Genomic DNA, 23758 nt, shown 5'->3' with positions numbered 1-23758 from the left:
GGAGGTGACGGGGAGCTGGGGCGGGGCTGGGGGGTGGTTTGGGGGGCTGAGGGAGGTGACGGGGAGCTGGGGCGGGGCTGGGGGGTGGTTTGGGGGATTTGGGGTGGGGCTGGGGGGTGGTTTGGGGGGCCGAGGGAGGTGACGGGGAGCTGGGGCGGGGCTGGGGGGTGGTTTGGGGGATCTGTGGCGGGGCTGGGGGGTGGTTTGGGGGGCCGAGGGAGGTGACGGGGAGCTGGGGCGGGGCTGGGGGGTGGTTTGGGGGATCTGGGGCGGGGCTGGGGGGTGGTTTGGGGGGCTGAGGGAGGTGACGGGGAGCTGGGGCGGGGCTGGGGGGTGGTTTGGGGGGCCGAGGGAGGTGACGGGGAGCTGGGGCGGGGCTGGGGGGTGGTTTGGGGGATCTGTGGCGGGGCTGGGGGGTGGTTTGGGGGGCCGAGGGAGGTGACGGGGAGCTGGGGCGGGGCTGGGGGGTGGTTTGGGGGATCTGGGGCGGGGCTGGGGGGTGGTTTGGGGGGCTGAGGGAGGTGACGGGGAGCTGGGGCGGGGCTGGGGGGTGGTTTGGGGGGCTGAGGGAGGTGACGGGGAGCTGGGGCGGGGCTGGGGGGTGGTTTGGGGGAGCTGGGGCGGGGCTGGGGGGTGGTTTGGGGGGGGCCGAGGGAGGTGACGGGGAGCTGGGGCGGGGCTGGGGGGTGGTTTGGGGGATCTGTGGCGGGGCTGGGGGGTGGTTTGGGGGGCCGAGGGAGGTGACGGGGAGCTGGGGCGGGGCTGGGGGGTGGTTTGGGGGGGGCCGTGGGGTAGGTGAGGGGCGGGACGCTCAGGTTTGCATCCCCCCCGGTTGCCGGGCGGTACCATTGTCAGTAGCGGGGGGGGTATCGGTTACTCCGCCGGGCCGGGCCGGGCCGAGGCGGTATCGGGGACACCTCTTTCCTCCTCGGGGTCGGGGTCTCCTCAGTCCGGGCTGCGGGCGGAGAGCGGGCGCGCTCTCCCCCCCCCCAGCGGGCGGGGTGGTGCGGTCCGGCTCTCGCCCCGCCCCCTCCCAGACTCCCGGGGCGAGCCGGCCCCGCCCGGCTCCGAGCAGCGGCCCCTGCGCTCCGCGCCCGGCTCCGCGCGCACAATGGCCCTGTCGCCCCGCTCGCCGCTGCTGCTGCCCCCGCCGCCCGCCGCTCTGCGGAGGGGCCGCTCCAGGCCCCGCGGCGGCGCCGAGTCCGTCGTTAGGTAACGGCCCCGCCTGGGGACTGGAGGGGTGGCGGGGGTCTGAGGAGTGGGGGCGGGGCAGGGGTGGTGGGGGTCTGAGGAGTGGGGGTGGGGCGCTGCGGGGGCGGGGCAGGGGTGGTTTGGGTCCGGGGTTGGGCTCTGAGGGGGCGGGGCAGGAGTGGTGGGGGTCTGAGTATTGGGGCACGGCGGGGGGGCGGGGCAGGGGTGGTTGGGGTCAGGTGGGGCGCTGCGGGGGCGGGGCAGGGGTGGTTTGGGTCCGGGGTTGGGCTCTGAGGGGGCGGGGCAGGAGTGGTGGGGGTCTGAGTATTGGGGCACGGCGGGGCAGGGGTGGTTGGGGTCAGGGGGGGCGTTGCGGGGGCGGGGCAGGGGTGGTTGGGGGTCTGGGGAATGGTGGGGGAGGGTTCGGGGAGTGGGAGCGGGGCATCTGCATCCGGGGGGGGGAGTGGGGCAGTGACATGGGAGGACCTGGGGGGGTGGGGCAGAGGCATAGGGAGTCATGGGGGGTGGGGGAGGGACCTGCGGGGGAGGGGTGGTTAGTTGGGAATGGTGGGGTCATTATAGGCCGGGGGCGTAGTTGTAGGGGGTGGGGGTGTGGGATTGGGGGAGGGGATTAGGAGCATAGGGTGGTCTATGAGAAAGGGGTGGCTTGGGGGTGGTGTAGAGGGATGGGCAATAAGGGTGGTGTGCATGGTGGGGGGTTGAAATGGGGTGTGGAGAGCCAGAGCATGGGGGTGCGCGGGGGGGGGGTGTTCCCTTGGCATTGTAGGCGTTAGGTCCGGGCGCTGCTGTTGTTGGGTTGCTAGGGCTCTGTCCATTTTTTCTTACCCGATTCCAGTAGCCTAGCTGAGAGGGAGCACGTGGGTGTTTTGATTATAAAGTACCATGAACAGGATGAGGTGCCAGAGGCTCTGGATAATTAAAATGCAGTATATGGCAGCAGTTCACTACATAAACTAGACACTAGAGTAACAGGGATCTAGCATATGCAGCACCCAAAATGCCACCACAAAATGTTTTGCAGAGCTACCAAAATTAAAATGGCTAAATGAATATTTTTTGTAATGTCTTCCTCTTTTTTCCTAAGCAATGCATAAAGTAGCCAAAAATGGGACTGCCATTCTTTAAGGGTATATGCCTGTGTGTTAAATCCTCCAAGGCTAGCTCAAAGAATGGTGGTCTTTCAGTTTTTCTGCAGTGTATTAAGAAAGCTGTTGTGTGAAGGTTAAATTCTTTCGTGTGTAGTGGGAAATTGAATTAGTTATGAGAGATGGGGAGGAGAAAGGGGAATCTTATTCTTTGAAACTGCTTGTCCTTCAGCTGTTGATGTTGAAATCTGATGTTTTAAAATTAACACTGCTTCATTTTTGTTTGAAAATGGAAAGTATATATTGTAAAATTTGAAATAACAAGGTGTTCTTTTGAGTCCATATGGTTTAATTTTCATTTACTAAAAGAGAAAATGGTTTCTGTTCAAGCTTCTTTGCTTAGGGGAACAAGTGACCTTGGAATATGTGATCCTGTTTCAGTGCTGCCTGGAGAATTTCTGATTCCTTAGAAACATCTGTGAGTCTTGAGCTGCCTTAGCATATCCAGCCAGCATCTGTAACTCCTCCCACTAACATGCCAAATGTCATCTGCTAATTTTTTCTGCTTTGGCACTCCATTTCACTTCATGCACTGTAACTGTTTCAATTCAAATGGGGAGGAAAAAAGTCTGTTTGCAATGAATACTCCCAGACTGCCAATAAGAATTGTGGTAGCTAATAGAAGTAACTTTAAAATAAAACAAAACAGTCCTGCTCCCCCAAACTCAAATGGAAAATTATTAGAGTATATCATCATGGAGAAACATCCCAAGATAACTTTTCTTGGATCTCTTCCATGTGCTTCAGAGTTTCTGGACTTCTGTAGGGTGCTTGGGAAATTGGCATTCATAGCTGAAATCCTGGGCACTGTATCAGGAAAATGGAATAAAGAATCTTAAATTGTCTTAAAAAAATTTAATGAATACTTAACTGCTAAAAGAAGTCTTCCAAGAAGTGTGTTGTTTCAAAAATTGATGTATTGCTTGGCTCTTAATGAGATTGATTTTTGTGTGTGTGTAGGATAGAACCAGATTTAATTTTAAAAAAGCATGTATTTTCATGCAAAAAATATTAAAGAAAATATTGGGTCAAAAAATCTCAGCTAACAATACAAGTTAAATTTATTTGTTATAGAATTATAAATAGCTGCCCACCCTTGTGTAACCCTTGCAGAGCTGTCTACTTTAGTTTACAAACAAGGATAACACTGGTGATCTGTACTTTATAATACAGGTTACTACTTCAGAGGTAGGAAAAATGTAAAGTCACTGTCTATTAAAGTGCTTCAGTAAGGCTGTCATGGCGTTCGTTGACAGATGAAATATTTAGACGAGAGGTAGAGGTACTGTACTATTAAAGCAAAATTCTAAAATAGGTCTCCTAGCTTTCTTAAATGGGAATCTTAGATAGGCATTCATTGGAAAATCCTCATGTTCAGTGCCCTTCATAGTACCTCTTGAATATTCATTGAGGCACATGCTACTGTGTTTTTGCAGAAATTTTTCTGAGGCTGTGTGTTGGGGGTAGAGGGATTAAGGGAATTGTCTCCAAATTTCTTGATGCTGAGGACATATTCCTACTGAAGGTTTACATTGTGTATTGGTATAATTGTGCTGTTCTTGATATATATTATGGAGGACTATATATATGTTGTATATGAGACTCATTTTGAAAACACATTGAAAGGTATGTGTTTCACTTTGAAGAGTTTTATGACTTTTTAAGTGGATTGCTTCCCAAAAATCTTTGAAACGGTTGTCCTGTGGACTAGAGATGGTTAATGTAACTGGTGGACTAACAAAATTAGTTGAGCACTTATTCCAAAAATGAAGAACGTTCAGGCAGGAGGGAGGCATGGTAGTGGATATATTTGTTTTCAGCCAAGGCCTGGTCTATGTGCAGATTTTTGTACGAGTAGTTGGTTAGAGGCGTTTTGTTTTAACTGAAATTGTTGCACTGGTACAACTGACAGGTGTGCATGCATTTATATTGGTATAAAGGTGCCTTGTACAGATATAGCTTACTCCCATATGGAGAGAGAATAAGCTATACATCTATAAGCAGTTTCATACAGGTATTATTGTATCCACAAAAGATTTTTTTTTTTTTTTGTTAACTGCCTTAACTATACTGGTGTAGGCTACTCCTGGGGGAATTCTGCGCCACTGCACATGTGTAGAATTTATGTCCCCTGCAGATTTCTTTGCTTCCCTGCAGAAAAACTGACTTTCTGATGGGGAAGCAAAGGGACGCCAGAAGAGCGGTCATGCGACCCTCCGCAGCAGTATGTGTTGGGTGCCCAGGGCAGCCAGCAGGGAGGTAAATCACTCTGGGGCAGGGGGCGGGACTGGGGAAGACCCAGCTCATGGCTCCTACCCTGTGCCAGTCTCAGCTGCTAGTCCTGGCTGTGCTGCGGAGGGTGGGACTTCCTCTTCCCCTGCATGGCATCTGGGGCTGGGTCAGACCACCCCAACAGATTTCTCCCCCAGCTGCAGGAAGCTCTGCAATCTTCCCCCTGCTTCCTGCACTCATCGCTCCTCAGGTGCAGGGGGAGGGATCACTGTACAGGGAGCTGCTCCCCCATCTGCCCAACCCCCGTGCATCCAGACCCCTTCATACTGAGACCCTCCCACTAAGTCTCATCCCCCTGCACTCAGAACCCCCCCTCACCCGATGAGCCCCACTCCCCCTGCACCACCCTGGCGGGCCACCCGCATCCCCACCTCACCAAGCCCCAAACAGCTGCACCTGGATCCTAATCCTACTTCCCTAGCATCTGGACCCCCCAGAGACTCCTGCTGAGCTCTATTTCCCCCCCACCCCTGCTGAGTCCCAACCACCTTCACCTGGACCCCCCTGCAGAATCCTATTACCGTTGCACCGAGAACACACCAACAATCCAGATCCCCCCTATGGATTCCCCACTGAGCTTCCCGCACCCAGATTGTCCGGCACAGAACCCTCTCAACTCATACCTCTCCTCACCCAGATCTCCCCACACTAAGCCCCTCCACACTTGGATCCTGCTGTGCTGAGCCTGCCTTCCTGCCCACTCCTGGTGCACCTGGCGCGGAGAGGTAGGGCCCTACTGTGCTTCTGGGGCAGGTCCGGCCTTTGTGTTGTGTCAGGGTAGTGCCAGAGGTAGGAGAATTTGCAGCGTTTTAAAATATTGTGTGTAGAATTTTTAATTTTTTGGTGCAGAATGGCATCCAGGAGTATGTAGTTAGTGATAGAACTTCTGTTTGCAGACCCAGGTGTAAGTGTACTAAGGAAGAGCATGGACAAGGGCAGGAGGGGTGACACTCATGGAGTGAGGGGGACAGAAGAGAGGGATGCATGTTTTTGTTACCTTTCTTAGTGAAATATTATTTTTAATGTAAAGATTTTTCTTAGTTGTTGAGAAAAAAGTAAAACAAATATTTTTTTCTAGTCATTTTCCCACAAAGCTTCACCAAGATTTTTTTCAACTTCTTTTTTTAGATCATTGTTGAAATTTTTTTAGCCAAGTCTTGAGAAAGTGAATAGAAAAAAAAAATTAAATTACCTGTCATCAAAATGAGTAGGTAGTGATACTCAGTGCTTGAAAAATCTACTTGACAACTACTGGCCAAGGAGTGAAATCTTTGTCTAGACTAAAGAAATCAAATGGTAGTACAGCAATTGATTGTTCTTTCATCTATGTGGTTACAATATTGTGTCGTTATGTCCATGCTATGCTTGTCTTACACTGCTTCAGATAGAATGGCAGTTATCTTTTACAGCTCTCTTAACCAGCAAGACAGAAGTCTCTGTCTTACATTACCACTCTGAAATGCCCCTTTGTCTTCAGCTGGCGGTACAACATGAGACTTCAGTCTCGGCCCACCCACGTACCCTCTCCTCTTGGCCAAATTCACTCTCATATGTTGCCCCCCACTCTGGTTTTTCCATGCGTCAGTTGGGAAAACCAGTCATGGTGCATTGGCCGATACTTCTGCTACCAAATGACACATGGTTCATCAGAATGAGAGTATTGATTGGTGTTTGGGGGCTGCAGTAGGAGGAGCCAGAGAGATCTGCATTTTTTTCAGCTGGCAATCTACTGTTGGACCACTGGCTGAGTACCAGCAGAGTGGGAGTGCAAGAGAGCTCCATGAGTTTAGTGAAAGGTATTGAACCAATATATTAACAGATGTTCAGACAAGTGGTGATTTTTTGTTAATGATCCTCATTATTTTCTTACCCCATTTCTTCAGTGTGCTTCCTTGCCACAGCTTTGTCTCTGTCTCACAACTTCCCTTTATTAGTATAATTATGCTCAGGGTTTAGTACTGGGGTAGTTAATAGGCAGACTGTGGGCCAAATCTAGACCACCAGATGCTTTTGAATGGACCCCGAAATCTTTTATTTATCTTTTTTTTTATTATTATTATTTTCCTTGGAGTCTGGACTTCGACTATACCTTGACCAAGAAATTTGGACCTTGATAAAAAATAGATTATCCCTGGTTTAATATATTATATTTTCCCTTAATTATCACTCATTTATGTAAGAAAAAAAGCTTAATTTAAAGAATGCATTGTTTTGGTACATGATGAAAAAGCATGTATACAAACCAACACTGCATTTGTTCAGAACAACAGTGCTGGGCTGCTGAAAGATGCTGTCCCTTTGTGTTCAGTGATCATTCACAAATATAGTAAATTGCCCAAACTGTAGAAGTAGCATCACAAACTTAGTTACTATTTATTTTGGTTCAAACGACATCTCCACTACCCTTCAGCCTTCAAAAGTCATATGCCATTACCATTTGACTTTCACTGATGTGACAGATAAAGACATGGCTTTGTCTCTTGTAATCAGTGACTGATTTAATTATCCCAGGAGCAAGAGAGACGTCACCCAGAATAACTGCAGAAACAACATTTGTGCGTGTGTGTGAGAGCAAGAGAGAAATATACTATTTTACATTCCCTGTGTACAAACTATAAGAAAAATATATTTTGCCTGGCCAGTGTCTACTCTGTAAACTGGTATCAGTAGTCTCTGTCAAAGTATACTTCACAGTAGAACAGCAACCTTTCTGGTTGTAATACTCACTTGGCATATGCTTTCTCGTTATCTGCACCTGGGGAAAAACTTCACTTGTACTTAAATCCTTCCATTATTATTGAGATTCTTAATTGTAATAAAAATAAGCTCCTGTTAGAATATGTCTGCCTGACATTTGTACTCGTAGCTCCAACTCTTGATTTGCCCACACCCAACAAATGTGCTGGACTACTGTATTCGATATCAGTTGTACACCTTCACAGAGCAATAACAAGGATTTTGCTAACAGCATGTGCAGCTTTTGCATGGGCAAACTGCAACTAACTTTGGGCCAAATTCCTCAAAGTAATAACTCAGTTACTTTTCATTATTTTTAGGTCTGCTGATGTACCACCTCTTACTAATGTGGGTGCAACCTAACCTACAGTCGTTGATGCTCTTGTGTCCTTTGGGCCCCAGTTAAGGAGAAGTTCGGGGGTGGGGGACATTTCATTTTTTGAGCAGCCAGGTGTCCTCCTTTATCACCTTTGATATCCAAAGTACTGATAAACAGATATTTGACGGAGGCATTTGTTCTGGTAGTCACTGTGTTGTCAGGACTGTAGTCATTGTGTAGTCAAACTTCAATTTTCAGAGTAACAGCCGTGTTAGTCTGTATTCACAAAGAGAAAAGGAGTACTTGTGGCACCTTAGAGACTAACCAATTTATTTGAGCATAAGCTTTCGTGAGCTACAGCTCACTTCATCGGATGCATACTGTATCCGAGAAGTGAGCTGTAGCTCACGAAAGCTCATGCTCAAATAAATTGGTTAGTCTCTAAGGTGCCACAAGTCCTCCTATTCTTCAAACTTCAACTGTAATTCACCACGAGTGCATCTCTATTGATGGTATTAGTGGTAGTAGCTGTGGTGTAGAGAGGGCTCAACAGAATTTTACCCACATATCTAGCTGGGAAAGCCAGGCCTGAGCTCTGTTTGCACTCCAGGTTCAATGGTTACAGCTGCTGCTGTGGTGGTGAATTACAGAAACAAAGCTTGCTAGTGTAAATGCAAGTACACAAACATTGCCCCAGCATGGGGGGATGGGTTAAATCAGTGGTTCTCAACCTTTTCAGACTACTGTACCTCTTTCAGGAGGCTGAGGGCCAAGCTCCGCTGCCCACTTCATGGGGCCCTAGGCAGTTGCCCTGCTTGCCACCCTCTTAATGCCAGCCCTTCACTTGTGACCCTTCTAAACTCATCCTGTGACCCCCCTGCCCCTGGAGGCTCACAACCCCCATGTTGAGAAAAACTGATCTAGATGAGTTGACATACCCCCGGAAGACCTTGTCGGAACCTCAGTTGAGAACTACTGGGCTAGATGCCATTTTGAGGTAGGCCCTTCCAACCCTACATGGCTGTTGTAAAACAGAATTCTGACATGAGTGCTGGTGCATTTACTCTGAGGACAGTAGTGGTGTTCAGATGTGCTAAATTGCCTGGGGGACCCCAAGCAACTTTTTTCTTTTTTCTTTTTGAACTTCCATAAACACTTGAAATATGGGGTATAGACAGAGCTGGAGTAGCAAATATTACAAAGTGCAAGGAAAATATGAATCTAACAGACTTAAATCTCATGAATGCAAAAAGCAAAAAAAAAATGGAACGTGGTCCTCTAAAACATGTCATGCAGATTATATGGAAAATGTAGAACCTTATTTATGCTTATTTAAGGAAGAAGACATTAAAACTAGATATACGTGTGTGTGGGGTGGGGGCGGGGGACCTCTAAAGAGCATGTAAAACAGATTGCAAATTCAGTGTTGTCTGTAATCTGTTGGATCTCCCACTCTCAAAAGCAGCTCCACTGAATGAGTAAGACACTGGATTCTGAACTCTTAATGTGGCACGTAATGTATTAAGAAGGCTGGAAAGTTTCAGTTTCATCTGCTTTGTGTGACAGGCAGATTTTGGGGGCGGGTGCTCATTAGAAAAATAAACCATATACAAAGTTTGGGGAAAATATTGCCATTTACGTTTTCACAAAGGTGTGGCATGAGCCTGAGAGAAGCTGAGTACCTGCAAATCTTGTTGAAGTTGGTGAGTTTTGAGGGTATTTGGCTCTTTCATGGTCAGGCTGTTGTAACTCTGAAAACCAAAAACTTTGATTACTGAGTCCCAACTTGGATTGATTTAAATCCAAATAAATTATGTAATTGATTTTAATCTTGTTTACATTTGTACTTTTTAGTATTTTTCTTAAAGGTTAATTCTCAATGGTTGGTAACATTTAAAACCTGTTGATTTGCAAGTAAATATAGCTCTTCAGGAAATTTGATATGTTTTGCTAACCAGGAGGAGAGACTGTTTCTTTAAGCAATTATAGCTTAACATAGATTTATTAAAGTTTTTGCATGTTTTACTATGTTAGACAATGTTGAATGATGCATTTCTTATTTATTAGATTAATTTTTTACTCATGATTTGCGTCAAGCTGCATTTGGATAGAAATTGGAATGCAATGAAAAATACACAAGTACAATTTTAGAATTGTTTGTAATTAGTTAGATAAAATTGCCTTAAATGTTCTTGATATATATGAATTTTTTTATCAAAATATGCTTTTTGCATTTAAAACTAACTCATGTTTTAAACGAAGGAGGGAGGTAGTGAATTTCGGATCATCGTCACCTTTAAGTTTTTAGAACTGGTAGATCTCATCCTCTCACCCCTAGTTTTTATTCATACATTGGAAGAAGAAAACATGCTTTCCTGCTTTTTCAATCCCAATCAGTTTCTCAACTTTGAACTAGTCTTTGAACTGAACTAATTGAAAAAACTGAAATGAGGAAGATATTCTCTTGGCTCTGCAGAAGTGGCTATTGCTGTCCAAAAAGTGACTGGGTATGTCAACAAATTCTGATTTCAGGTGTTTAGCTAGTGAATTTCAGTTCACTGGTTTGACTTTCTTTAAAATGTTCAGCAGCCAACATGTACTGATGGAATATTTTTGTTTAATTTACATGACTTTACATTTATAATAAGTTTAGGCCTTCATATAAATGTTGTCATATCTTTACATTTTAAATAGGTTTATTTTTAAAAATAAACCTTGTATATAAAAAAAACTTAAACAAGAATCCATATAAAAATCAGCAATTTTTATCCTCACTGCTGTGTTTGAAACTGCCATTGTTTGAGGTAAGAGCAGTGATATATATATCCAGACCACTACTGCTTGTTGTTCTGTCTGAAAATGAGTTTATTTTTCATGTTTTATTCCCGAGGGAACATTTCGTCAGTATTTCGAAACTGCCAGCAGATTTAACATAATTGGCTGTTTATATCTGAGTCAGGCCTATGGCTACAATGGCAGTAACAGCAGGCCAGGATACATTTTGTTGGCAACTGTTGAGGAGTGATGTTTATTTTAAAAACAATAGGAGAGCCTTTTGGACTCAATATTTAAAAATGGTTGCAGTGCAGTATGTGAGCAGGAAACCTGTCATGTGACAAACCTCTTATTCCCAAAAAGAACAGGAGGACTTGTGGCACCTTAGAGACTAACCAATTTATTTGAGCATGAGCTTTCGTGAGCTACAGCTCACTTCATCGGATGCATCCATTCCCAGACAGACAGCAAACATCTATTTAAGCTCCTAAAGAGACATCTTTTAGTTGCTTGCAGATTTTGCATATTTGTGCTGTGGATCTTTTGGTTTCTTTAGTTCACTGACATCTATGACATTAAGCTTCACCATATGTGAGGCCGTCTCAAACATTTCTGTGGGAGGAGTATAACGTTTACCAGTGTGAAACAAAACGTACGCAAAGCAACACTTCAGTACAGCCGTGGATGTACATCGGTTACATCTGCTGAATAATATAGGTTACCCACTTACCACAGCTGTGGTTATGGCTCAGACATATGGCAAACTAGTCGATAACCCTCAACAGGGAGTCCATTTTAATGGCACTTTATTTCTGCCCCTTTCATCAGTAATGTCAGGCTGGGAAACAACAGGAAAAGGAAGTCTGTGTGTAGTGCACTGAATAAATTAGAGGTAGGAATACAGGATGCAATTAAGAGTAATAAGGAAGGTGGCTGTTTTTTCCACAATCGGGGAGTATTAGGACTTTATTAAATGAAACAAAATACTGTGGCATTATCTTTGTATGCGTAGTCCTCATACATAAAACCACACACGTTTGTCCAAAATTAAAATTTTGCTTTTCTGTAAGGAAAACTGCAAGAACGCAGTAGTAGTTGTAATAACAATTGCTAATTTATCAAACCTACCGCTCTTTTGCATGTGCCTTTAGCTATTGACAAATGTTTGCCAATCTGCTTGACCTTTTCAGCACCTTGCCTATTATTTGGGCTATGTCTTCACTAGAAACGCTGCATTGGCTGCACGATTTCAGAGTAGTAGCCGTGTTAGTCTGTATCCCAAAAAGAAAAGGAGGACTTGTGGCACCTTAGAGACTAACAAATTTATTTGAGCATAAGCTTTCGTGAGCCACAGCTCACTTCATCGGATGCATTCAGTGGAAAATACAGTGGGGAGATTTTATATACAAAGAGAACATGAAACAATGGGTGTTACCATACACACTGTAAGGAGAGTGATCAGGAAAGGTGAGCTATTACCAGCAGGAGCGGGAGGGGGTGGGGGGGGGGAAGCCTTTTGTAGTGATAATCAAGGTGGGCCATTTCCAGCAGTTGTTACAACTACAGTACCCACCTGCTGAAGTGAAGAAACAGAATGACAGAGCCAGAAGAGTACCCAGAAGTTACCTACTACAGGACAGGCCCAACAAAGAAAATAACAGAAAGCCACGAGTCATCACCTTCAGCCCCCAACTAAAACCTCTCCAATGCATTATCAAGGATCTACAACCTATCCTGAAGGACGACCCATCACTCTCATAGATCTTGGGAGACAGGCCAGGCCTTGCTTACAGACAGCCCCCCAAGCTGAAGCAAATACTCACCAGCAACCACACACCACAACAGAGCCACTAACCTAGGAACCTATCCTTGCAACAAAGCCCGTTGCCAACTGTGTCCACATATCTATTCAGGGGACACCATCATAGGGCCTAATCACATCAGCCACACTATCAGAGTCTCGTTCACCTGCACATCTACCAATGTGATATATGCCATTATGTGCCAGCAATGCCCCTCTGCCCTGTACGTTGGCCAAACTGGACAGTCTCTATGTAAAAGAATAAATGGTCACAAATCAGACGTCAAGAATTATAACATTAAAAACCAGTCGGAGAACACTTCAGTCTCTTTGGTCACTCGATTACAGACCTAAAAATGGCAATTCTTCAATGAAAAAACTTCAGAAACAGATTCCAATGAGAGACTGCTGAATTGAAATTAATTTGCAAACTGGATACAATTAACTTAGGCTTGAATAAAGACTGGGAGTGGATGGGTGATTAGACAAAGTAAAACTATTTCCCCATTTTTATTCCCCCCCACCCACCCTCAGACATTCTTGTCAATTGCTGGAAATGGCCCACCTTGATTATCACTACAAAAGGTCGTCCGTCGTCCCCCCCCCCCCCCGTTCCCTCCCTCCCGTCCGTCCCCCCCCCCCCCCCCCCGGTAATAGCTCACTTTACCTGATCACTCTCTACAGTGTGTGTATGGTAACACCCATTGTTTCATGTTCCCTGTGTATATAAATCTCCCCACTGTATTTTCCACTGAATGCATCCGATGAAATGAGCTGTAGCTCATGAAAGCTTATGCTCAAATAAATTTGTTAGTCTCTAAGATGGCACAAGTCCTCCTTTTCTTTTTACCTGGTCTGTGCTATTCGCTATAGTTTCACAATGTCCCTTCTTATTTTTCTCCTTTTTAAGATAAACTATCCAAATCTCTTCAGACTTCGCTAGTGTAGAGCTGCTGTAGATATTTTTACCAACATTGACTAATCCTGCTCAGAACAGGTCTAGGTGACCTGATTGAAAAATGCTGCTAGCTGATATACGCTAACCTTCCTGCTGTTGCTAGTGCTGGTGGAACTGCACTGATGCTAGGTAAACAGGAAGACAATAAATTGCCTACCAGCATTGCCAAGGTGGTAAAAATCCAATATTGCAGACAGCAGTTTGGTGGGGAAGGTGGTGACTCGGATCACTATGGTTCTTGACGCTTTGTAAAACTGTTGTCACAACATAGCTGTTTAATTGTTAGGAAAAATATTTATTTTCTCTGTGTGCGGATTTGTAAGCAGATACTTCCTGGAGGTGTAGTCAGTGAACGCTTTTTCTTTTTCTTTTTTTAATGAAAGGTACATCTTGGGAGAAACACATTTTTATAACTTAAGCTAGATTTAATATGGCTGAGAAGTCCACTTCAGCAACTAAGCACTTCAAAATAGTACTAATAGTTTTGGGTTTTGTTTTTTTTTGGTCAGTGAAAGCAATCACATCTGTCCTTAAATGTTTGTAACTGATACTTGTCAGACTCTAGCCACTCACATCAGTTCAGGGAAACCTTTAATGAGTAGTTGCTACATGAATTGTAGCACTATAGAAGTAAATAAGAGGAGGCAGATATTGTTTTTGTTTAATATTAAAAGTTTTTCTTTTATTGAGGGCATTTATTGTCACTTGAACATTGAGAAATACTGTTTTTTGTATTTGTGACTGTGTTCTTGATTTCTGATGGTGTTTCTGTCTATAATCCTTTTGACTCCAAAAATCTACATTGCAGCTAATACTTAATTTCAGTTTCTTGTTGTAATGTTGCCAACTCTTTTTAAAAGGAAGAGGTTACTAAAGTTAAATGTGAATTTTGCCTGGCCAAGGAGTGAAAGAATTTTTGCCCTTGGGAATAAATTAGCTATGGGATCTAAACGTGTAAAGAACAGAAGACCTTGTCAGGAGTGTCATCAATAGCTTTTATTCTCCTTTTCCAATTACTTTTCTTTATAATCACCCCTTTGAAATTTCAAAACTCAAATCTATTTCTTTATGAACAAAACAACCCTATAACAATGAATGTGTAAAAAAAAAAAATAGAAATAAAATCATGGGTACTGGAGTTCACTTTTTGCTTTGTTTAATATAATAGAGCTTTAAACTTACTTAAAAGAGAAATGAGGGGATCCATGTAGAATTTCATGTCCTTACCTATATATATATATATATATATTTTTTTTTTAAAAAGGAAGACCAACCCTTGGTCAGCCCAATCTTGAGTCCTTTTAAGCACTGTCTCTAAGGATTGACTCTCTTTCTTTTGCAGTTGCAGCCGTCTTCGACAAATCCAAAGCATCCTGACACAGAGCAGCAAATCTCAACCTGATGGAATCCTCTGCATTTTAGGTTAGTTTTTGAACTGTTAAAGTGAGTAAAAAACACCTTTAAAAAATGCACAGATTAGACCATTAAGAGCCATGAATACAACCGCAGCTGGAGAAATATGGCAGGATGTAAAGTTTAGAACCATGGGCTGAAAACTACAAAATGAGATGCATCATAGATAGAAATAATAGTCCACATTTTTCCATTTTGGTATCTTTTCTAAATTCCTTACTGTGCTGACAAACGTAGACAGAAAAGGATATCTGCTACCTTCCCCAAATCAATGGACTCTTTTTTTTCTTTAAGGGTAAATGATTTAAAATACAGATTCAGTGACAAGCAGCCTCTGAGAAACCGGGGAGCAGTTATTATTTAATGGTGACAGTAGCACATAAACTAGACATGAGTTTGCAATGTTTTATGGCACCAAAAAAGTTAATACAAAACAGAGCTGTGTACACAAAGGCATCATTTTACAGGAAGGTAATAGCCCCATTCTATATGCCTAGAGTGTGATCCTGCCTATAGTGTTGCAGTTGTAAGTACCTAATTACTAGCAAGATATTGACAAATTGGAGGGAATTCCATGAACAGTGATTGAGATATCTGGAGGGCATGACTACAAGGTTAAAAATTTTATATAAAACTTGGCTAAGCAATGACAAAGGAGGGGACGTGACAATATATAAATATTTTGAAGAGGGGAGGAATTACTTAGTGTAGCTCAAGAGAGGATAAAACTCATAATACTGGCTTTAAATTGAGAAATGGATATAATGGAAAGCTTGCTGTGGAATAGCCTTCCAGGGAACTGGTGGAAGACCATTGGCTGAGTTGGCATTTTGAAAACTAGACTGGATAGAAAACTAATAAATGTACAGGAGGTAACAATTCTGCCTTGGCAGAAGGTGGACTAGGTAACATTCTGGATTGCTTCCATATGTAGAATATCGATATTAATTACAATAGTTGAAGAAATCTTTTGAGTTTTGGCGCAAGATGAAACCACTTTTTTCCCACTTGCTAAAGGAATTTCTCCAAGATGAGCCTGTACCGGTATTGTAATTTTAAATCCAACAACATTTTGCATTTCGGTGATGCAGTAATAAATAAAAATACTTCTGCCAATTTAGACTAGCACCAAAGAAAAAAACGAAAGATTGTTTTTAAGTGATGCAACTGACACAGCAGCCCTCCATTTGCACCATAGTATTCCTTGATATCTGTTGCTTTCAATTTGAACTCCTGCTGCTGTTCTTACTTTCGAAGCAGCAGTGGAAGCCAAGAAGGAAAGAAGCAGCCTTAAAGAATTGCTATGTCTGTTGCTAGAAGCAGCAAGTAATGTTTGTCTCATTCTGGAGTTTGTTCACTGTGAGCTCATCGATCTGGCAGAATAAGGGAATCTTGATGTGAAATATTTCAAACCATACAGAAAATCAGCATACCATGCATAATTATTTCCAGTATGGAAACTTGTATCATTTATTGTTGGTTAATACGAAGCACAAACATCATAATTTGTTTTGGGGGTCACGGAAGGGACCATTATTATCATCTAATTTGACTTGCACAACACAGGTCATAGAATTTCACCCTGCATCAAGGCCATAAATTTGGTTGAGCTAGACCATATCTTTCAGAAAGACATCCAGTCTTGATTTAAATACTCTTCAAGTGGTAGAGAATCCTCCAGTTCCTTCAGTTATTAACCACACTGTTAAAAAATTGCACCTTATTTCTAATCTGAATTTTTCTAACTTCTTTTTCAGCCACTGGACCTTATGTTCTGTTTCTTAGTTTAAAGAGACCGACATTATAAATCTTTTCCTGTTCAGATACTTACTTAGGCATAAAGTATCATAATATAAATATTATTGTATTATAAATATTGAGATATTCTCCCTTCTCAGAAAGATATTATATCAGTGTGAACTACAGTTTTGTGCTAAAGTTAAAAACTTCTTTATAAGATTCCAAAAGAAGGGTGGGTGGTGGAGGGTTCAGTGGCAGTTAAAAATATAATTAAAGCTGAATTTTTAAAAACATGCATCTTTAAGATCCAAAGATATTTGAATGGTAGAATTGCTGGGTTCTTTGCAGGCAGTGAATGACATCACAACTACCGTAAACAGATGTAAATGAACAGGTACATGTTTAACTCCTGTTCTAATAATGTTTTTTCTGGAAGTTGTCATCTTCCTGGTTCTCTCAGAAGTTGCAGCTCAGATTTCTTGACAGCTTAGAAGTGATAATTGGGGTTTAGCTAATTTTAGTTAATCACAAATTACATTGTTAAAATGGCTATGTAATTTCTTCTTTTGGGATCTTGACTTTAAAACAAACAAACAAAAAAACTTGCAAATTCGCCTTTAGGTTGAGCTGTTTTCTGAGGACACTTATTTAACTGTACAGCATGTATTTGAAAACTTTACTTAGATTCACAGCTACAAGGGCAATAAAAACTGGTATGCTCTAGTTTGACCACATTCTTAACACATGCCACAAGATTTGACCCAGTAATTGCTACAGTGGGAGGAATTATTTTTCTCTACTGCATAACTGAAATCACTGCACTGTTGTCTACACCATTGTGAATAAGTTTCAGTATAATGAAATTTTGTTTTTTATAGCTTTGCAAATGACAAAGTTAAATAAAAATAATAGCAGAGGGGCAAAGAAGATACAGTATAAGGCAGGGGTGGCCACGAGCTCCGGCTGGGGGAGCGGGGCCCGGGGCTTGCTGCGCTCCGCCCGGCGCTCCGGCTGGGGCAGCGGGGCCCGGGGCTTGCCATGTAGAAGTGATTGATGAACATTTGGCTTCTGAGTTGAACAAGAAAGCACAGGGCTTTACATTGTTTTCATTAGCTCTCGATGACAGCACTGACATTAAGGACACAGCACAGTTACTTGATTTTTGTCAGAGGAATTGATGACAAATTTGAAATCAGAGAAATTTTTATCAATGGAATCAATGAAAGGCACAACTAAGGGATGGGATTTATACGAGAAGGTGTCTGGCTGCTTTGAACATCTGAAGCTCCCCTGGAGTAAACTGGCAAACGTAACCACAGAGGGATCGCCAAATTTAACAGGGAAAAACATAGGACTTTTTAAAAGAATTCAGGACAAAGTAAAAGAAGGCGACCCTGATAAAGAGGTGATTTTTCTGCATTGTATTATACATCAGGAGGCCCTCTGCAAAAATGTCCTGGACATTGATCATGATGTTCGCACAGTAGTGAAAATAGCGAACTACATAAGAAAGAGAGCATTAGCTCTGTGCATTAGCTCTGCTCAGACTTAATCATCGCCAATTCATTTCCCTTCTTGAAGACACTGACACCAGGACTGACTTTATCATACAAATGTCTGCTGGCTCAGCCTAGGAAAGGTATTGCAGCGAGTTGAAATTCGCACTTTTCTGGAGATGCAGGGGAGCGTAGGTGCAAGGTACGCTGCAGCAAGTATAGAGGAAAGAAATGGAAGGTCTTACACACAAGGAGAGCTATCCTGAACTGGATTTCAAAATAAGTAGGCAGAGCCAATTGGACCATCTGAGGCGAGATAAGCCATGTGGTTGCACTCCTCTCTACTTATAAGAAAGAAGGGAGGCAGCGTGATTCTGTACATGCTGGAATCTGGACAGCTGGGCCTTTGGACCACAGAAGGGGATATAATAGTCAAGGCAGGAGATGATGAATATATGTCTGAAGACGTTGGTAGAAATGTGGTGGAGACAATGGAGTCTACTGATTGGGGTGGTAAACATACACTTGCTAAGGTGCATTTAACTATAGTTGACCTCTGGCAATGGCTCTTGTTGGATGGGAGTATTTCTTTTTCTTTTTTTTCTTCAAATGGAAGCAGGTATACTCCAAAGTTGTGCTGGTAGCACTTTTTCTTTTTCTCCATTTCCAGTTCTTTTCCTCTTCCATCTAATGTTGGGGTTGTTTTTTTTTTTTTTTTTTTGTCTTATGCTCCTCAAATTTTTAGCCATTTATTTGGATGGAATCTGCATGGATACCACATTGCCATGATGACACCAAACAGCAGCTGGAAAATTGAGGAGGATTGTGCAAACCTTATCAGTTAGCATTGTTGCTATGGGTTACTATTGTGCATTAGCTCTGCTCAGACAGTAATTAATCTTAACTGTCTGAGATTCTGATTATTCTATTTTGGTTTTGAATGAGTGGGAGAGGAGGAGGGAGAGAAAAGATTGTATTAGTACCATCTGGGATTTGAATTCCGAGACTGTGTGGTGATACCCATATTTTTCTATAAGTGTGTCACGGATCACCGAACATGCTACGCCTTGTACTACTCTCTAGTATCAGGATTGCACCGTTCCTTTTGATAGGCCCTGGACCTTCACTTTACTCGAGGGAGTTCCGTGACTCTGGCACTCTTAGATTTGGTCCCTAGGCTTCAGTGCCCATTTCTCATTGTGCCTCCTTTAGCAGGGCCAGTTTGGCTTGGTTCTCTGCAGGAATCCTCTCTTGGGTGCTTTGTAACCAGAAAATCTATGCAGAGAAACTGTTCAGCCTTCTCAAAATGAAGTATGTATCAGTCAACAGGACACTAGTCACAGAAATGGGTTACAAATAAAGAAGGCCTATGTGCATGAATCTTATTCTGGGAGCATGCAGTAGCTAACAAGGGACTCTGGAGGGCTGAGACATTAGGACCACAGTCTAAAGGTCTGGACTGTGGGATCCTCTCTGTGAAGAGGGATGTCAGATATGGGGTCTGCACTGCAGAGTGACCTAAAGCTAACAGTGACCAGTCACTACTCAGACCCAGGGGCTTCAGCAGTTGAATCCAAACACAGCAGCCTGGTGATCATCCACAAGAGGATGCTTAACCAGAGTCGTAAAGGGACTTTTGCATTGTTAGGCTTATTATGGGACTATAACACCTTTATACTGTCTTGTTCCTGTTTCAGTGCAGTCATGTGTCTATTATTAATGACCAGTTTAGATTCTGATGCAGCTCTGAACGCAACCTGGGTGTCCTTGTTTTCTTGAATATTGTGGCACTGAGCTCTCATCTGGCTACTGCTAATAGATCTGGCTGTGTCGGCAGCAACTGAATTGTATCCCAACAACCTGTGTGAAAGCTCAAGTTTCTGATTTATGTCAGAAGTCACATATTTGCGCGAATAGATTTGGTGTCTATTAGCACATCCAGATGTTAACTGTGACCAGATCCTGTACAATTTTAACGATGGGGAAACTTTGATTCATTAGGTTCTAATTAAATGTTATATGTAGTTAGTTTATGTGAATGTTCTCATCTGTAAGAAATCAGTGAGTTATTTTCTTTATTTTAAGAAAAAGCTGCCAGTACAGATTTATGACCAGCTTGGATTTTAAGAGTCCTACATCAAGAATTTCCTCCTTGTTCCTCTAACACTTAAGTATTATGTATAATCATGTTTACACTGATAAATACTTAAACTAACCTATTAACCTTCTCAGAATTTGAGGTTGCTATGAACACTTAACTTGTAGGTACAAGCATTACTCTAGAGTGTCACTATTTTTATGCATGCAGTCATGGTTTCCAGAAATTTTATTAGTGTTTCCATCGGTAATAAATGCTATAGACATTTCCTTCATCAGTTGTAATGAAAATCTGCACCAGGTTTAGAAAGGGTAGACTTGTAGTGTCTTTAATGCTTTTTTTTCTTTCTTTCTTCATGCTAGATCTTCTGTACTATTCATTTTTAAGATCTTGGTGCTGGATATTTTGGTGACTTTTTCTCAGAAGCCTTTCACATGCCAAATGTTTTGTGAGGATATCTGTAGATCATTTCTGTCATACCTTAGCAGCTGCTTTTTGGTGACTCAGATATTGTACTGTAATACTTAATTCTTCTGCTTTAGACTGCATGATTGAACATTAGCTCACAAGTAACCATTTATTAGGAAAGTTCAATCAAGAGCATATTAATTAGAATGAATGTTGTATATTTTTAGCTAGATGTGTAAACTTGAATTACTAGATGAGTAAAGTCTTGCTGCTTGACAATACTGCAGAAAGGTAAAGGGTTCATTTTCAGAGCAGTGTGTGGATTTAAGTCAGTGATGTGCTGCTTATGTGGTGGTCATTGAGCTGGAAAAAGGTTTTGATAAGAGTTTCAAGCAAAGTCATCTAGTGGGATATGGGGGAGAAAATGGTACCAAAACTTTGTGCGGCTTTTTCAAGCCACATATATAAGTGTAACATCAATAGTTAGAATGTCTACTGGTGAAACAGACCAACGGTCAGCAAAGGTGGGAGTGCATCAGGGATCAGTATTGAGCCCTTATCTTGTTTATCCTTGACTTGGATACTGTCACAAGGAACATACAAGAAGGCCACTTTGGTGCATGTTGTTTGCAGATATCATTCTGAGCAGTGAAGAGAAAGATAGTGTGGAAAAGAGGAACTTGATAAATGGGGATATGTGTTGGAGAGACATAATATTTTGAAAGACTCTGAATGAAATTAGAACTAGAAATAATAAATGACTGGCTCAAATGGACAGAGAGAAGAGGTATAGTATGTAACAGAAAGATACCAGTATGATTAAAAGGGAAGGTCTCTATAAAACAGTGGTCTGTCCAATTCTAATATGTGGTGCCGAGTGTTGAACAGCAACAATGAAATGATCTCTTCCACAGAAATGTGAATGTTGAGGTGGATGATTGGTGTAAGCAAGAAAGAAGACCACATGACAAATGTTTTAGAAACATGTTCAAAGTAACGCCCATAAATGGAAAAAATGAGGGCGTGCAGAGTCAGATGCTTTGGCCATGCAAAGTGCAGCCCTGACAACTGTGTGAGTAGGAGTCCAACAGATCAAGGTTGAAGGAAAAAGACAGAGAGCCTGACCCAAGAAATAGTGTTTTGATATCTTAAAGGAAGACTGTGACGGGTTGGATCACAGAAAACCCCCTTGGGGCTGCCAACTGATGTGCCAAGACTACTTCTGCCCCTGCCTTCCCTGCCAGCTTGGGACTCCAGAACCCTGCCTGATTGTGCCAGACACGCTTGCCGACGACAAACACAGACCCAGGTCTGAACCACGTCCCACAAACTGCAGGCTTAACTGAAAGCAGCTTAAGAAGTGTTCCTGTCTCTAAGGGTATGTCTACACTACGAAATTAGGTCGAATTTATAGAAGTCGTTTTTTTAGAAATCGGTTTTATATATTCGAGTGTGTGTGTCCCCACAGAAAATGCTCTAAGTGCATTAAGTGCATTAACTCGGTGGAGTGCTTCCACAGTACCGAGGCAAGCGTCGACTTCCGGAGTGTTGCACTGTGGGTAGCTATCCTACAGTTCCCACAGTCTCCGCTGCCCATTGGGATTCTGGGTTGAGATCCCAATGCCTGATGGGGTTAAAACATTGTCGCGGGTGGTTCTGGGTACATATCGTCAGGCCCCCGTTCCCTCCCTCCCTCCCTCCGTGAAAGCAGCAGCAGACAATCGTTTCGCGCCTTTTTTCTTGAGTTACCTGTGCAGACGCCATACCATGGCAAGCATGGAGCCCGCTCAGGTAACGGTCACGGTATGTCCCCTGGGTGCTGGCAGACGTGGTACTGCATTGCTACACAGCAGCATCAACCCATTGCCTTGTGGCAGCAGACGGTACAGTAGGACTGGTAGCCGTCATCGTCATGTCCGAGATGCTCCTGGCCACATTGGCCAGGAGCACCTGGGCAGACATGGGCGCAGGGACTAAATTTGGAGCGACTTGATCAGGTCATTCTCTTTAGTCCTGCAGTCAGTTCTATTGAACCATCTTATGGTGAGCAGGCAGGTGATATGGATTGCTAGCAGTCCTACTGTGCCATATTCTGCGGAGCAGCCATGAGATGTGGATGGCTTGCAGTCCTTCTGCACCATCTGCTGCCAGCCAAAGATGTAAAAGATAGATGGAGTGGATCAAAACAAGAAATAGACCAGATTTGTTTTGTACTCATTTGCTTCCCCCTGCCCCCCCATCTAGGGGACTCATTCCTCTAGGTCACACTGCAGTCACTCACAGAGAAGGTGCAGCGAGGTAAATCTAGCCATGTGTCAATCAGAAGCCAGACCAACCTGCTTGTTCCAGTAAGAACAATTACTTAAGTGCACCATTTCTTATTGGAACTCTCCGTGAAGTCCTGCCTGAAATACTCATTGATGTAAAGCCACCCCCTTTGTTGATTTTAATTCCCTGTAAGCCAACCCTGTAAGCCATGTCGTCAGTCGCTCCTCCCTCCGTTAGAGCAACAGCAGACAATTGTTCCGTGCCTTTTTTCTCTGTGGATGCCATGCCAAGGCAAGCATGGAGGCCGCTCAGCTCACTTTGGCAATTAGGAGCACATTAAACACCACACGCATTATCCAGCAGTATATGCAGCACCAGAACCTGGCAGAGCGATTCCGGGCGAGGAGGCGACGTCAGCGCGGTCACGTGAGTGATCAGGACATGGACACAGATTTGTCTGAAAGCATGGGCCCTGCCAATGCATGCATCATGGTGCTAATGGGGCAGGTTCATGCTGTGGAAAGCCGATTCTGTGCAGGTCATAGTGGATGGCTTTGCTGCAATGGGATTTCCTAACTGTGGTGGGGCCATAGACGGAACCCATATCCCTATCTTGGCACCGGAGCACCAAGCCGCCGAGTACATAAACCGCAAGGGGTACTTTTCAGTAGTGTTGCAAGCTCTGATGGATCACAAGGGACGTTTCACCAACATCAACGTGGGATGGCCAGGAAAGGTACATGACGCTCGCATCTTCAGGAACTCTGGTCTGTTTCAAAAGCTGCAGGAAGGGACTTTATTCCCAGACCAGAAAATAACTGTTGGGGATGTTGAAATGCCTATAGTTATCATTGGGGACCCAGGCCTACCCCTTAATGCCATGGCTCATGAAGCCGTACACAGGCAGCCTGGACAGTAGTCAGGAGCTGTTCAACTACAGGCTGAGCAAGTGCAGAATGGTGGTAGAATGTGCATTTGGATGTTTAAAGGCACGCTGGCGCAGTTTACTGGCTTGCTTAGACCTCAGCGAAACCAATATTCCCACTGTTATTACTGCTTGCTGTGTGCTCCACAATATCTGTGAGAGTAAGGGGGAG

General features: G+C 43.6%; 1 protein-coding gene across 2 annotated transcripts in view; it reads left to right on the top strand.

Annotated features, from left to right (window-relative positions):
- Nucleotides 1–1055: 1055 nt before the first annotated feature.
- Nucleotides 1056–23758, top strand: part of DNAAF9 (dynein axonemal assembly factor 9) — a 138257-nt gene continuing 115554 nt past the window's right edge. For both annotated transcript variants that reach the window (XM_075128148.1, XM_048846391.2), the window contains exons 1-2: nt 1056–1212; nt 14581–14660. In XM_075128148.1, the coding sequence (XP_074984249.1) occupies nt 1112–1212; nt 14581–14660 (181 nt within the window). In that variant the 5' untranslated portion in view covers nt 1056–1111. The remainder of the gene's footprint in view (nt 1213–14580; nt 14661–23758) is intronic.

The sequence above is a fragment of the Caretta caretta genome, chromosome 4, assembly GCF_965140235.1.
Source record: "Caretta caretta isolate rCarCar2 chromosome 4, rCarCar1.hap1, whole genome shotgun sequence".
Lineage (NCBI taxonomy): Eukaryota > Metazoa > Chordata > Testudines > Cheloniidae > Caretta > Caretta caretta.
Note: the sequence above shows the minus strand (reverse complement) of the source record. Positions and strands in the feature narration are given on the sequence as shown.